This window comes from Protomyctophum parallelum (genome assembly GCF_964188405.1).
Source record: "Protomyctophum parallelum genome assembly, chromosome: 7".
Taxonomy (NCBI): domain Eukaryota; kingdom Metazoa; phylum Chordata; class Actinopteri; order Myctophiformes; family Myctophidae; genus Protomyctophum; species Protomyctophum parallelum.
In genome coordinates, this window is record NC_139705.1 from 32,845,080 (window position 1) to 32,860,630 (window position 15,551).

Below are 15,551 nucleotides of genomic sequence, written 5' to 3' on the forward strand. Positions count from 1 at the left end.
CTGTCTGTCATCTAATCTGGGAGATTAGCTTGAAGGTAGTCTCGTGTTGCCAGACTGTTGCCTCTCGCAATTTCCAAATGTGTCTGTCATACAGTCTAGACTGCAACGGAAGCTCTATCATGAGTAAAATATAAAGCGGAAGTGGAGCCTCCTCCCCACTTCCGTTTCGTCTTTACAGTCGCACATATTTATCCTAATACAAATAGAAATCATCTAAGCATATAGCTTGTAGTTTAGCAGGAAAGAAAATAAAAAAATAAGCTCTGAAGATAAATTAAAATATATTTTCGTGAGCGGAAATGGCAGCTTCCTTACTCTGAGGTGTAGTTCCAGACTCTATATAGCATTCGGAGATTGTGGAATACCGGTAGTACTTTTTGATAAGCCCTTGTAAAACTAATCGTTAACCGATTCGTTTTACATTAAACAATTCAAAAATATATAATTTTCTTCGTAGTTGGAGGACTAAAATCAGACAATTGGATTGAATAGCACAAACATTGACTTCAGAATGAAGGGCTCTCCTTACAGGGTGCCTCCCAGAATGTGCTAGGAATGAGCTGGACATGAACTCATGAAGGTGACCGTGAGTCATCATAGTGACACCGAGGAGGCTCCATCTGTTCCAGCTGTGTGGTCCCAGCATGCCACACATGACAGGAAATGAAGAAAGACTGGACAGCTGTGTTACTTTTATCAAGTCAAGGCAGCTGTAACATGCTGTAGTTACATGTTTTTTCAACATGTACAAGCAGTTGGCATGTTGGTTCAGTATACCCTGCAGGGCAGTGACAAAAGTCACTGACCAGGTGCTCTCTAGACTAGAGAATTAGCCTGTACTGTGTCCCAGACCGTGGGTCGGGACTTGGGAACTGCATCTTAACTGATCTACGAAAACAAGCTCACTGCGTTGTGTGTGTTGTGAGCTTGTAGATCTGATATTTTCACTAGTTTGGGTCCCAGGCAAACGCCGACTCTAATTTCTGGGTATAGGTAAAACGTTTGGGAACCACTGCTGTAGACTACTAGAGTACTCTTTCCCAGTGTGTGCCCGGCAGTGCGCCTATGGGCTGCAGTAATTGGATCTCTTCACTGTGACCATCCCACTCATGCAGTGTTGTTTTTGGCAGCAAATTTTGATTTTAGTCATAGTCTCATTTTAGTCACCTGGAATGTTTTAGTCGACTAAATGTCATAAGATTTTAGTCGACTAAATCTAGTTGATTTAGTCGACTAAAATGTATTGTGGCGGGCCTTGATGCTGTCGTAATGACTGATTTTACACTTGCTGAAAATAGCCGGTATACTCTATGCCCCTGTTTTCTTACAATGTATCTAAGTTGCATACATGTAATTACTCTTTGTCTGTGTAATGGGAATAAAGATAATAATGGGCCTAAAAAACCCCACAAAAAAAACATTTTAAACATTTAATTACAGCAATACTACACTGTAGATTAATTTCTCAATTTGTCTCCATGACCATGAGTCAAAAAGTACCAAAAATGAAGTAAAGCAGCCATACAAAACTTATTTACGGTAAATGGATAAGTAGTACAGGCTACAGCTCATTATGGCAGTGCCAGTCCCCAAGCCCCATTGCCACAATGAGCACAATCCCAACACACCTCCCGAGTCCTATGGCCCGCCCGGCGCGTCCCTCCAGCCGGGCCAAGTGGTGACTCAGGGAATTCCTTTTGGAACCATGACGTGAAAGTGAAACCTACGGATTGCAGCTTTAATAACACTGAGGATTTCGCTGTGTGTGTGTGTGTGTGTGTGTGTGTGTGCGTGAACGGGGCGGACCATCATCATCATCAGACGTGACGCCGGAGCGCCTCCGTCCCGACAGCAGCAGCAGCAGCGTGTCGGCCTGGCTGGAAGGAACAGAATGAAACATGGATGAGGAGGAGGTCGCCGAAAGTTGGGAGGAAGCCGCGGACAGCGGGGTAAGAGAACCACAAAGCTTCTCGTTGTCGTTACGGTTGTACGTATCCAGGAATCATGTGGCTCTACCTGGGCTTTTACGAAGAGCCAACGATCCGCTGGGAACAAGTCATCAACCGCCCCGTCCGTCCCTCCTCCCTTCATGTCACGACTCTTAACAGGCCAGCCGTGTTAGCATGTTGTTAGCCACAACACAACTTCATGTTGAGCTAACGTGGCTAACGAACGAAATCTGTCGTTTCTGGCCCAAGAAGACACCAACTAATACATAGTTTAAAGTACTTGTACTTGTCAAAAAAGGAGACCTCATTGATATGTCGGTTTGTTTTTTTGGGAGGGGGGGGGGGGGGGGGGGGGGGTTCTTTCGTGACCGTCCCGGGCCGCCGGCATGAAGGAAGGCGTTGCTAACGTTAGCCGCTAATAGTTAGCGGTTTGAGCTAAACTAACTTGGTAGTTGTGTGTCTGCGTGTTATACCTACGGTAAAGGTGCCGACGGATACGGCAGCGATGTCACAACGAGGCGTCCCCACCAGAAAAGAGACTCTTCGTAGTTCGGTGTAGCGTGACGAAAATAGCTGATGGTCTCTAGTCTCAACACGCCGCATTCCTTTATTTATAGCTCAGTGGTTCCCAAACTTTTTCCATGTCAAGGACTCCCAAATTGACACTAATTAGCCCACTAATTAGCCCGCAGACTCACCATTTGACGAGATAATGCCAGGGACCCCCATAGAGCACCGAAGTCCTGACGTAACTCGCTCATCCCGACGATTCCCCTGGTTCACGGAAGTAGTTTCTCTATGGAGAATAACATGGGGTGATCTTAATATCGTCTACTATAAGCGTTGTGGTCCAAAAATAAACAAGCTGTCTCGGCGTTATTGTCAGGGAGGTGTCTCTGTATCGTTTGCAACAGTCAGTCACTCATATATGATACAGTCTGCTTCTAGCGAAAATCTAACTAATTCAGCAGCAGTAACATTAGCGTTTTCTCTCAGTCAGTTGATTCTTCATATCCATGTGAGTGAAGCGGCCGGGATGACATGTTTATTTTTCAAACACAGTTCTTATATGAATCAATCTAAAACTCCTCCTATGGTGATTTCAATGCAACTAAACAAATACATGAACCTGGGGACTGACGCCCTCTACTGAAAGTGACGTCAGACTTCGGTGCTCTATACCATAAGAGAAGATTTTTTACTGCTCTAGCAGGGATTCTCAACCCGTTTAATTTCTAGTTCCCCCAGTTTGACATGCATTAGTCTACGGACGGACACCCATTTAATGTCATTTCAATCTCCGAGACCCCCAATTTATAATGTAAAATCAATGTTGGTTTAACTCTGGAACATTTGGTTCCATTTGTCCACACTCAGAGTTACAGTCCCATAAGGGTCCATTTGGTTTGGTCATGTGTTGTGAACTTGTGGATCTTGCGATCGCTATTAAAATGGTCATGCCTTTAAAAAGTCCAGGCAGCAACTTACTGCACACTTCCCTGATTGTTTGTGACGTCATTTTGAAATCCTTGGTCTCTTTCTTTAGCGGGTTCCCTGACAGTTGACAGCATAGCCGTAGCATGTTGTCAACAGGTACCAGGTAGTAGTTAGGCCATGAGCTTGGCAGTGGCTAAACTGATGGCAACTATACTAACTTTGAGTGTATAATAAGGACTTAAACCAGTGATTCTCAACCCTTACATTTGTGGACTCTTGAGTTACAGACCCATGATAACTCATAAAGGAGTCCCCCTGGGGGTCCCTGCATGCCATGGACCCCCAGGGGGACTCCCTGCGCACGCGCGCACACACACACACACACACACACACACACACACACACACAGCATTAGAGAACCTTACTCCCCATGTCAGAAGTTTACTTCCTTTGGGCAAAATGTGGACCCATTTTGTCTAAAATCTAGGATCATTTTGTGGGCACATGGCAGGGGAGAAGAAAAACATGACTTGGCAAGTGCCCCACAGAAGACACTTATAAATAGCTTGAAACTGAAACTAGCCTCCCGTCTGTTGGCCTCTCTGACTTACTACCTACTTGTTAAATGTTTCCAAATTCAATTTGAATGTCTCATCACAGCATAATGTCTTTGGACATTTCTTTTTATTACAGGAAATGGAAAGAAGATTGGAGGAGAAGCTAAGGATCAGCCAGAAAGAAAAGTAAGGACTGCAAAGCAAAAAACTAAATGGCCCCCTAATTCTCCTGGTTCAGTCTAAGATTTGTATGGTAGCTGTCCACCTATAATGTTTAAAATGTCTGACTGTCCCTTTTTGTTTCCAGAGTGTCCAGTAACAATTCTTCACGCTCACCGTTGAAGACAGCCATAGTGATCCAGGATGAGTCTCTGCCGGCAGCGCCGCCACCCCAGATCCGAATCCTGAAGCGCCCCTCCAGCAACGGGACACTGGGGTCGCCTATTTCTCAGAACAGGCCTACCCAACAGGTCAAGTCTCTGGCCCAGCGTGAGGCAGAGTACGCAGAGGCCAGAAAGAGAATATTGGGCAGTGCCAGCCCCGAAGAGTCGCCTCAGGATAAGCCCACCACAGAAAGGTAATATAATATTCACTTTTCGTCTGTGCAGCTTAGCTGTCATGCATGTACCTTTTGACTTGGATCGCCTAGGGTTTAAAACTTTGCATGTTCCACATTCTGCTGAACCGCCTGATGTTGATTGTGTTTCTCCATCAGACCAGGGCGCAATAACTCGGCCCTGCCTTCAGAGGAGACTCGATCAAACAATCACGCTGTCCGCCAGCCAGCAGGCCCAGACGGCACCCAAGGCTTCCGCCAGCACAGATAAGTGGGCCAAGAGCCACCTAGCCATGGGGGGGGGAAAGAGAGAGACCAACAGGAGGAGAGTGGAATATGAATATTACCCTCCCTGCCTCCTAGCAAATGCAGCATTGCTTTAAAACAACTTTCCTTTCATTTTCCACGCTGTCGGACGGGTTATGAATACAGCTACAACCCCACCACCACTTCCCACTTGTAATTGTGGAATTTGAAGTGGAAGGAAATAACTTGTGCCGGAAGTGAAAAAGGAAAGTGTTCTCTCTTGTCTCCCCACTCCACTCTGTTTGACACTGTGATTTAAAAAGGACACCTTCTGGACACACTGTGATGATCCCTTTAAGAGACTGCCCCCGTCCCCAGTCCCCACACACCTACACCCACCAAGCCCAGGGATTCTTCTTCTCCTCCTCCTTCTGCTCGGTCCTTTGTGGTCGGTCCTGAGGCTGGTCCGTGGCGGGAAGCCCATGGAGCTGAAGCCTCCTTTGGACGTCGGCTACGGACACTGCTGTATGGCAAAGACATACAGCTGTGTTGAGTGAAGGATGGATAAAGAAAAGAGAGAGGAGTTGTGACTGGGGCCATAGCAAAATGAGATGGGCTGGCGCACGTGTACCTCTCCAGCAATAATACCTGAAATCTCTCAAATTCACCTCCCCTGATCTACCGCCCCCCCAACTATTTTTAATGTCTTTGTCATGTTTTGGGGTTTATTTTTTTTATTTTTCTTGCTCTTGAATAATGAAATATGTACATTGCCATTTGTTTTAATATTGTGGGTGGTGTGTGTGGAAGTTGAATATTTGACATGTTCTGTTTACGTTTTGTCTCCCCCCCCCCCCCCCCCCCCCCCCTTATTCTGGCATCTTCCTCAGACGGTCCTCGTTTCTATTTAAAATAAAGTAAAATGACGATTGAAATTTACAAAGACAAATGAAGAGGGCATTGTGCATATCAGCCCATTTCTAAGCAGCCTTTCTGCCCTTTTTGTATAAGACGGTAGCGATGTCAGTGCAGTATTTTAACCTGAATGAACTAAAAGCCCATTTTTAAATCGCTGTGTGTCTATCAGGTAATTCACTCGTCAGTTTGTCGAGGTGGTGTGTTAAACCCCTCATCATATCTACTGTCAGCTGTGTGCTTGTTTCTTCATTTGTCTTTCACTGATGTACTGTCAGCTGTGTGCTTGTTTCTTCATTTGTCTTTCACTGATGTACGTATGAACTCAGGTGCAAGTGAAAGAGGCTGAATGAATGAAATGAACTGAGATTGTATTTTTTTTCCCTCTTCTCTTCTGATAGTGATGACGACAACATGGCAACACCAGGCAAATGTCCGTATTTAAGGTTGGCACCTACTTTAGAAATATATTGCTCGTAGAGTGTGCGGTGAAATGTCACTGAAATATATGTCCCTGTCCAATGAGTGCATATTTTGGAATGAAAGGAACCAATGAAAGCCAGGTCTGTCTGTCAGGTAGTATCTTGTCTGCTAGGGGGACACCTAAGGAACAGTGACGGACTTGTGATTGTTGAGAAAAGTGGCTGTTTTCTTACTTTATGCTCTGGCACCAACATGGAATGTGTAGAATCAAACTATATGGTGTAGCAATGAAGCTTTTTTTTTGAGCGACTTCCTGGGCTGTCTTATTACTGTCCTATAGGTGTTCTGTTCATAAATCTTCACCACCCTCTGATGTCATGGCCAGGGGGGGGGGAGATCTCATTGTAGCCATGTTCAGTGCTGCACATTATTGCAGGAGTTTGTTTTTCTCAGACGGAAAACTGTCTTGTAGTGGTTGAACTCAGCTTGTGCCTCCCTTATCGGTTTCTTGCTGTTTGCTTACTGAACAACATGGTCAGGTCCATTATGTAAGTGAGTGAAGACAAACTACTATCTAAGGGAATTTATGAGTAATACCGTTAACCTTTCTGAAAATGTATCTGGAAGGCTGGGAAACAAACAGGGTTGAGCTCAGAGAGAGAGAGAACACAAACTGCCTGTAAATACTGATTTAATAAACAATTTGTAAAAAAACAAACAAAAGTATTTTATGTGTTGAACTTAAAAGGCTCATTGCTTATGTTAATTCAAGAATGTTGCTCCAAATGGGCTCTGGGCAACTGCAGACCTAAAGTAATCCCAGAGTAAATGCAATCCTATGATGTCAGTGTTAAGTCTGAGATAGTTGAGTTTGTTTTCTTAACACACAAAACGGCCTTAAATCATGTAGGCAGCACATAATGAAGCAACACTGATCACAGATTCAGGATGTCATTTGCCAAGGCCAAGGGGTAAATAACCTGCCTGTGGAGGAGAAAAAAAAGTTCTGTTGCATCAAAAGTTCTGTTGCAGTCATTGATACAATTATCAATGACCTCACACAATACAGAATTGTATTATTGCATTGTAAGAATAGTGTGTGTGTGTGTGTGTGTGTGTGTGTATATATATTTGAATACATTTTCATTGACTGGATTGAGGGCAACTTGCTGCCTTTTAAATATTATTTGGGCACAGTGGTACAGTTGGTAGTGCTGTCGCCTCACAGCTAGAAGGTCCTGGGTTCGATTCCCGCTCGGGGCGCTGTGGGTGCTGGCAGCGTGTTTCCTCCTCCGCGTCATCAGTGCCCATACCCGAAGGCGGGGTTGGCGAAAGGGCCTTTCTGTGTGGAGTTTGCATGTTCTCCCCGTGTCCCCTAGGGTAGGTACCCTCACAAAAAACATGCATTAATCCTGGTCTCTAAACTGCCTCCCCCTGGCCAGCCGGGGCGCCTGATGGAGGGGAAAGGAACTGGTTGGAATAATCAGGAAGGCTATGGATCAGACTCAGAGCTATGTCCAACCAGGGAAACTCCCCCCTGTCAGGTGTAAAGGAGCAACTTGGACACTCAAGCATGAAGGAAGCATGAGTTAAGTCCGTTGCTCGGAGGGTGTGTAGAGCCCAGGATCACATTAGATGATTGACACAGGGGTGAAAAATGGGTTACAAAATCGTGGGATAAAAAATATATATAAAAAAAAAAGAAATCCTCATTCCGTCCTTTCTCTCTTTGTCCACTAGAGGTCTGTCTTGCTCTTAAAATCAGTGCAATATATGTTCATGTGTTTCAAAAGCAGAACAAGGAAGAAAATGTAAAAGAAGTGGCATGACATGACTGGAATGAATGCAGATAAATGTTTGTGAGATATTTAAACCAGGTATTGAATGTTTTTCAGACCAAGGTCCCCTTATCTTCGACCGAGATGAAGCAGGGACCCCCACATATTGTATAGTTGTGTTGCAGATTACTTTTTCATAGATGGCTTCATTCACTTTGAAACTGACAGCAAAATGTATGCAATATCAGTCGTTCTAGGGCTATACCAACATCACACTTAGTAGTGCAAAAATAAATCATGTCCAATAATTACACCTTTAGGGATTTTGTTTCAAGAATGTACAGTATTTTAATGTACATATCTAATTTTCCTTATCTGGGTGTAGAGGGAGGGAGACCCGCACACTGTCACTTGCTGGTTCAAGAGCTTTTTATTTAATGTCAAAAATCAAAATGCAACGTTTCGGTCTTTCGACCTTCCTCAGGCATGATTTCAACCTTATCTGGGTGAAATTGCCCTCACTGGTAAACGTTTGAGAAGTCGTGGGAGTACTCGCATTTCTTTACTCATTGCAGATGCAAATTATACATTTAATTCAGTGACTTTAAAATGTTTATTTCGGAACATTTTGGAAGCAGGGCTACAACCTGTAAATCAGCATTGACAAAAACGGAACATCTTCATTGGATTATTAAGGTTCACCTTGGATAACATAGCTGGTCCCTCTGTATACTATAAATTGAAATCAAAATAGGCACACGTGTACAAAATAGATATTTATTAATTAAATTAAAACATACACTTTAAAGACCTTATACCGTTTGGTTAGCACATTGGTTAGTAACAGCAGTAGGCTACATAAGTCTTGCTGTGTTTGGTCAAGTTATGGATGTGGCTCAGTCATCCATGGCACTCTTTGGCTGAAGGAGAGTTAACACACTGTCCAAAATACACAGTAAAACCCTTAGCGATAATTTACCCATTTGCAACTCTTAAGAGTTTACAAATATAACCAAATAGACCTGTAACGGTCCATTTGGTTAAATTTGAGTTAAGAGTTAAATGTACGCTGAGGATTTTACTGTGCAGCGGGATGCTAGCTCATACTGATGACACTGCACTGTGTGGAGGACAGGGGCTGGTTAAGGGGCGGCCATGACAGGGATTCAGACAGGAGCTGGTCTAGACGCTTGTACTGCTTCTTGGATGGACGTTCCCCGCGGATACAACGAAGACAGTTCAGCATGCCGAAGTCTATCAGCATCTGGGGACAAGGACAACAAGGCCTGTGTGTGAATGTGGCATCTGGCTTCACTGATAACAGGAAATACACAAGTGCATTGTATAAATTATACAATAAAGACCATATCCATCTAGAGATTTGTGATATGGGCTCAAATTGTATTTTATGTTCAAAGTCTCAAAAAGTTCAGATTTCTCCATAAAATAACGGAAGCAAGCACAATCTAATCTCTAGATTCATCAACTAAGATGGAAAAAAACAAGAGTAAAAGACACCAATGCAAAAATACTAAAATAAATGTCATGGCTGGCCATCTGAGTCTTAGGGGGAAGATGTTGCTTCCATGCGTGACCTTTCAATGTGTTTTTAATTTGGTCTCCAGTGATGGTACTGTACAAGTATTGTAGGCCTAACTTACTCAAGTATAGTGCTTTAATCCCTATAATACCTTTTCATACTATGAACGGCAAAAATAATCGATCTACGATCTGAAAAGCTTGTGAGTTTGTGGATTGCCTTTTTCCTCAAACCAAAATATATATTAAAAAAATAACAACACACCTCCAGCACAAAGCACATGAGGAGATTGAGGGCAGCCAGTGACACCAGCAGCATTTTGTACGTCATATCAGAGATGTCGTACAGCTGAAGGAACTTCCTCCAGATGTCACCAGGATAAAGTACCAGCCAGGTCATCAGCGCAAAGAGCACCAGTAGTATACACAAGAACAGCACTAGAGAGAGAGAGAGATGACAGTGTTTGTAGACACACACTCTTGTGAAACCTTTACACATTAGTGATCGGTTTTCTACAACTCAGAAGCAGCCTTTCCATAGAGAGCCGACGTCCTGACGTCACTTCTGCCTGGTTCACGGAGAATAACATGGGGTCCTCTTGAAATCGTCTCATATAAGCATTGTGGTCCAAAAATAAACAAGCTGTCTCTGCGTTATTGTCAGGGAGGTGTGTCTGTATCGTTTACTACAGTCAGTCACTCATATTTGATATCTGTTTCTAGCAAAAATCCAACTAATTCAGTAGCAGTAACATTATAATTTTCTCTCAGTCAGTTGATTCTTCATATCCATATGAGTGAAACGGCCAGGATGACAAACACAGTTCTTATATGAGGCGATCTAAAATCCCCTTATGGGGATTACAATGCAAATAAAAAGTACATGAACCTGTGGACTCATGTACAACGGATGTCCTCATAAACATGTATTCTTTACATTAAATAAAATAATAAAAACAGATTAGTAAATGGACTGCATTTATATAGCGCTTTTCTCCAAAGCGCTTTACATTACAATGTGCTTAACATGTAATCTCGGCATCATTGTAAATGAGGGGCTCCCTCAATGATCTCTCCGAGAATTTAAATAAAAGGTTGAATGAACATTCACCCATTCACAAGGCACCAACATGCTCATCGGGAGCAGTGAGGGGTTCAGTGTCTTGCTCAAGGACACTTCGACACTTAGTTCTTAGTAGACAGTAGACACTAAAATCTCTGCTGTCTTGTGTTTAGCTATGGAAAGCAATAGTGGTCCTGTAATTGACAGCTGAAATGTAGCGATATTCGAGTATTCCAGTATAAAAACAGGATTGTTTAAATGTAAATGGAATGCACTATATAGCACTTTTCTCCAAAGTGCTTGCTTTGCAATGTATTTCACATTCACCCATTTGCAAAGCGCCAACCTGCTCATGGGAGCAGTTTAGGGGTTCAGTGTCCTGCTTACCATTGTGGTAGAGAGGCTTCTTATAAGGATAGCTTTTGGTAACCACCACAGCCATGATGATGTACTGGTAACCAGAGAGAGCAAAAATACTTGTGTCTTCCATGTTGGGTAGGTTGGCTGCACCAGACATTGTCGAATTGAGTGGAACAAACCTAGAGGAATACATGAAATACCTTGTAAGTAAACAAGTTTTTTTTTACAGTTTACATCAATGTCATTGGTACTTCCATAATAGTCCATCTGGTTGGTGTGTGGACAGCTTTACATACAGTAGGAACTTTGCCAATATTTAACATGAACCCTATAATTTATATTGTGAGGAAGACGTGAAAATCTGACATCTGACAGTATGTGTGCTGTGTGTTGTTTAAGTCAGATTTCTAGCACAGGGAAAGTGAGCTCATTGACATCCACGTTCTATATTCACCTCAATTCATATTAACATAATGAATGGATTCACGTTCAATTTGATTTTAAATATTAGAACAAATATAGCCAGTCTAAAAGCTCATAGCTCTGGAAATAAGTCCTTGACTTATTGTGTCATATCATGGTGTCATAGGATGATCTCCTGGGGAGGTGCATCTTGTTTCCAGGACAAGCTGTCCTGGAAACGAGTCTCCGGACGTAAAAACAAACGTCTTAAAAAAGACGATGATTCAGTTAATCGAAAAAGTAATTGATAATATAATCACTACGCAAATAATCGATAGCTGCAGTCGTAATTACTAATGTTTAAAGTGTCTCTGACCAGTCCTGGGAGGTGGTGATGAGCAGAGCTGACACCTGGCCCAACACAATGAGGATGGTGTGTAGAAACAGACTCCCTAGGACAGGCAGGGCCAGCAGGCTGGCCGGGGGCCTGCGTGGGTGAAGGTCTTCGCTGGGGCCTCCTCTTCCCATGACAATGGCCAGCAGTGTCACCAGTACCATGTCAACGAACAGGAACTGAAAGTCACCCAAATTGGTCTTAATCTGGATGGGCACAAAAATACAGCCACATGGTCCATTATTGAAAGGTTATACGCCTAGGCAAGTTCACTACGTCTTATGTCTTATATACGTACTGTATCCTAAGACAACAACTTCTGTACGACAATAATGTTCACGTTATTCAAAGCCTGCCTCTATCCACAGAGACTGCCTGACACAGAGCAAGTCTAGAGAAATTGCACCAGTTTGCGTGAGAACAGATGCATGGAGTTATGATACCTCGTTAATAATACCTCGTTTAAAACGGTACAAAAAAATAGCAGAGCAATAAGTTCCTAACACATTGCGATGCGGCATATTGTGTATTCTCACTACTTTGGGAAAATCTTTCAAGTTGTTAAAAATAACAATCTAATAATAATAAATGATTATTATTATAAGTCGCTTTACTGGTGAGGTGAGGAAGGGCAGACAGTCAGGAGACAGAGGGAACATGACTGTGTGACGAGGAGGAGGATGCTTCTCACCGTGTAGCAGATGAGGACGGAGCAGAACTGAATGAGACTGTACAAGGCCATGTATCTGAAGAGACTGAAGGAAGTGACCAGGGAACATCTTCCCTCCCTGCACACAGGAATAAACATGGGACATGATTCATTTCTGACACACTGCCAAGCAGGCCGGAGCGATAAGAACATGTTTTGACCAAATACCTTGATATCGATATTGTGAGAATGATATCATATTGTGATTATATATAAAATATTGTCCACGCCATCTCTCCACGCCTACATTAATAGAAAGATGTAGAATTCTGTACCATTATTAAGTTCAGCACCGGACAGTGGTCCGCGACGATGCTGCCATTTTGTGAACGCACAACCAAAATGTAGTTGTAAATCGTGTTTCCACAGACACCGTCTCTGAATTTATACTGAGGACATGAATACTTGACTTGTATCGTTTGTTTGTATTGTTTGCGTTTACCTAATGAGCAGTGGTACACAGCTGATGTTGTCAGACTTGGAGGTGAAAGATGACGCCACCGAAGCCTCGGCCTCCGACAACGATATCCCCACGTCTGCCGCTCGGAGGGCACCACAGTCATTGGCCCCGTCTCCACACATGCCCACGCGGTAGCTGCAACGAGACAAGCAGTTAAAACACAGTTTCTGACCCTGGAGCAATACAACTTCAAATAAATATCACCATTATTTCCAATTATGATTAATGAACAAAAAGGTTTTTGTTTTATGGTGAAAATAGCAGATCTAGTAATTCACAACGCTGCCCTGCGATGTGTTGTGAGCTTGTAGAGCTATTTGCACAATTTTTTGTACGCCACCATTGTGCAATATAATTTAGTCGATTATTCAATTAGATTTTTTTTTTTAGGCCAGAGCCTATAGTGGCATGCGCCTGGACCACTAGGCCATCGGGCTAGAATTCTTTTTGTGTCGATTCAAACACAGTTGGCCCCGTTCTATCTGAAGAAATTTTCTTTAAGGCAATCTTAAACGTGCTCTGTGAAACACTCCATCTTATTCCATTGTACAGCTGCAGTGTAGAGCAATGTGATTTTGTCCATTATTAGTGAACAAAAAGGTAATAAGTCTGTTACCTGTTGTAAACTAGATGCGTATTAGTAGTAAACAGGATTGAGATGTTTGCATGAATGGAATTTTAACACAACCCTTTTGAGACTTTAGTAGTTTATTTTTGAGTCATTGTAATAATCTGGCTTACCAAGAGGGGGCAGCGTAATCATAATTACATTACAATTATTACTAGTGCCCCAGTTAGTGTGTGAAGAACTGATCTGTCCAGAAAGTTTGCTTTTCTTGCTAAAAACACAAAGTATCTTGACAAGACTTTTAAAGCTACATTTTAAAGCCATTCGTTTCTTTTCTCTTCACACTGGCAGCACATGGATATACAGTATGTAGCGAAAACCAATCAAATGTTGTTTGATACTACTGTTGCAACTCTCTACATAAAGCTGATGCATTTGTTATACTAGATCTCAGGTTTCAGCTCCTGGGTGGAGCCACCAGGCTATGCTCGTCTAGTCTGCTCTGTGCAGCCGATTCCATTTCAGGCTCTCTCTTTTGTCCCTTTAGGTTCAATCAAACATGTAAGTATTAACAAACCGAATACACAAAGTCAAAGTCGTTAATTACTTTAGCTACATAGTTACTGCATCGATTTGAACCCATTTAGGCCTTATAGCTTTTAACCACTGTACCATTATTTTAAAACTTTAGCTATTGAAAAATATCAGATCTACAAGCTCATAGCGTGGCACCGCGTGCCGCTCTACGAGCTTGTAGATCTGCTATAAAAAAAAAAGGTGTGAAAATCTTTGAATATTTATATGTTCTTTCCCAGAAAAAGTTTTTAACTCAAATATTTGCTTTTGGGGGCTCCCTGGAACAACATATTTTCAGATGGGTGTCCGCGGCCAATTACATATCATTTCGGGGGTCCTTGACATGCAATAGTTTGAGCACCACTGATATCTTAACAGGTTTTTCAGAAAATTGTCAAGATTAAGAAGACATTTGTAGAATCAGTTCTCAGGTCTAAATGTGTTAAATAATTGAATCGTATCGCCATGAATGAACCAATTCCGTCCCATGTATCGTAATGTCAACCATGTATTGTAACGTCAACCATGTATCGTGATGTGCATCCTAGTTCAAATGTATCGTTACAGCCCTACTGTTTGTCATCGCACGGCAGTGTTACACCGCACTTGAAAATAGTAAATCTACAAGCTTTTAAGACATGTTATTATAACCTTTACTTAAACTCAGAGTACAATTGAGGGGCAGGCCCTCATTTTCAATGTAGCCTAAAGCTGCATTTATATTTTCTTGCATAGCTGTAGCGCTCTGCGAATGTTTTGTTGTAGTCATGGAGTGACACGGTCATCCAACAGAGCATACGTTGGCTATAATGTTCATCTACTTCGTTTTCGTTAATACCCACTTGAGTTTCTGCAGCTCCTTCACCAGTTGGGTCTTCTGTTCAGGGGCCATGCGTGCAAACACAGCAGTGCGCATCAACACCTGCAAATGACATATACCTATACCCATTAATGATGTATTTAGCCATTTATTAACCAAAAAAAGATTTGCCTATAATGACTTAATTAATAACTTAATTTTGTGTCGAAGTGTCCTTGAGCGAGACTGAGCCCCTAATTGCTCCCGATGGGCAGGTTGGTGCCTTGCATGGTTTCCTCCATATCGGCGTAATATGAATGTGTGTGAGAATGGATGAATGTGTGTGAGAATGCGTGAATGTAATGCACAATCTATGTAAAGCGCCTTGGATAAAAGCGCTATATAAATGCACCATTTACCATAATGGGGACACCAGGGTTAATGTAGTTACCCAGGCTATTAATTGAGAACCAGTTCTCATTTACAATAATGACCTGGGCCACATGGTGAGACCATTACTAAATATTATTTTGTGATTAGTATTTTATTGGATTTTCTTTTTCAGACAACACAACACCCACAATACCAGTCAACAGTAACAACAATACAGAGCAAACAAACAAAGAGAAACCCTCTACTGTACTGTACTGTCACCCAGGGTGCCAGCCCGATTCCGGCGAGCCGCCCCACGTCCGAAACGGTTGAGAAATGACAGAGTTACCGTGTGGGGGTACTGTAGAGGGGCAGGGGCTGAAATCCCGTAAGACTAAGAGGGATGGACAAAAATAGCAGATCTACAAGCTCACAACGCGTGGCACTG

The 15,551-nt window shown here is 42.6% G+C and overlaps 2 protein-coding genes across 4 annotated transcripts in view; one reads left to right on the plus strand and one right to left on the minus strand.

Moving 5' to 3' along the window:
* Nucleotides 1–1,575: 1,575 nt before the first annotated feature.
* Nucleotides 1,576–6,930, plus strand: szrd1 (SUZ RNA binding domain containing 1). The gene is made up of 4 exons (XM_083768377.1): nt 1,576–1,949; nt 4,080–4,129; nt 4,251–4,520; nt 4,659–6,930. The coding sequence occupies exons 1-4, from the start codon at nt 1,899–1,901 to the stop codon at nt 4,768–4,770; spliced, it is 483 nt and encodes a 160-aa protein (XP_083624503.1). The 5' UTR covers nt 1,576–1,898; the 3' UTR covers nt 4,771–6,930.
* A 1,323-nt stretch (nt 6,931–8,253) lies between these two features.
* The window catches only part of atp13a2 (ATPase cation transporting 13A2), a 29,622-nt gene continuing 22,324 nt past the window's right edge, over nt 8,254–15,551 (minus strand). For 2 of the 3 annotated variants that reach the window (XM_083768463.1, XM_083768465.1), the window contains exons 23-29: nt 14,775–14,854; nt 12,771–12,923; nt 12,311–12,407; nt 11,602–11,825; nt 10,851–11,002; nt 9,666–9,838; nt 8,254–9,125 (exon numbers count right to left, since the gene is read on the minus strand). In XM_083768463.1, the coding sequence (XP_083624589.1) occupies nt 8,958–9,125; nt 9,666–9,838; nt 10,851–11,002; nt 11,602–11,825; nt 12,311–12,407; nt 12,771–12,923; nt 14,775–14,854 (1,047 nt within the window). In that variant the 3' untranslated portion in view covers nt 8,254–8,957. The remainder of the gene's footprint in view (nt 9,126–9,665; nt 9,839–10,850; nt 11,003–11,601; nt 11,826–12,310; nt 12,408–12,770; nt 12,924–14,774; nt 14,855–15,551) is intronic. The other variant, XM_083768464.1, reaches the window with a different exon arrangement.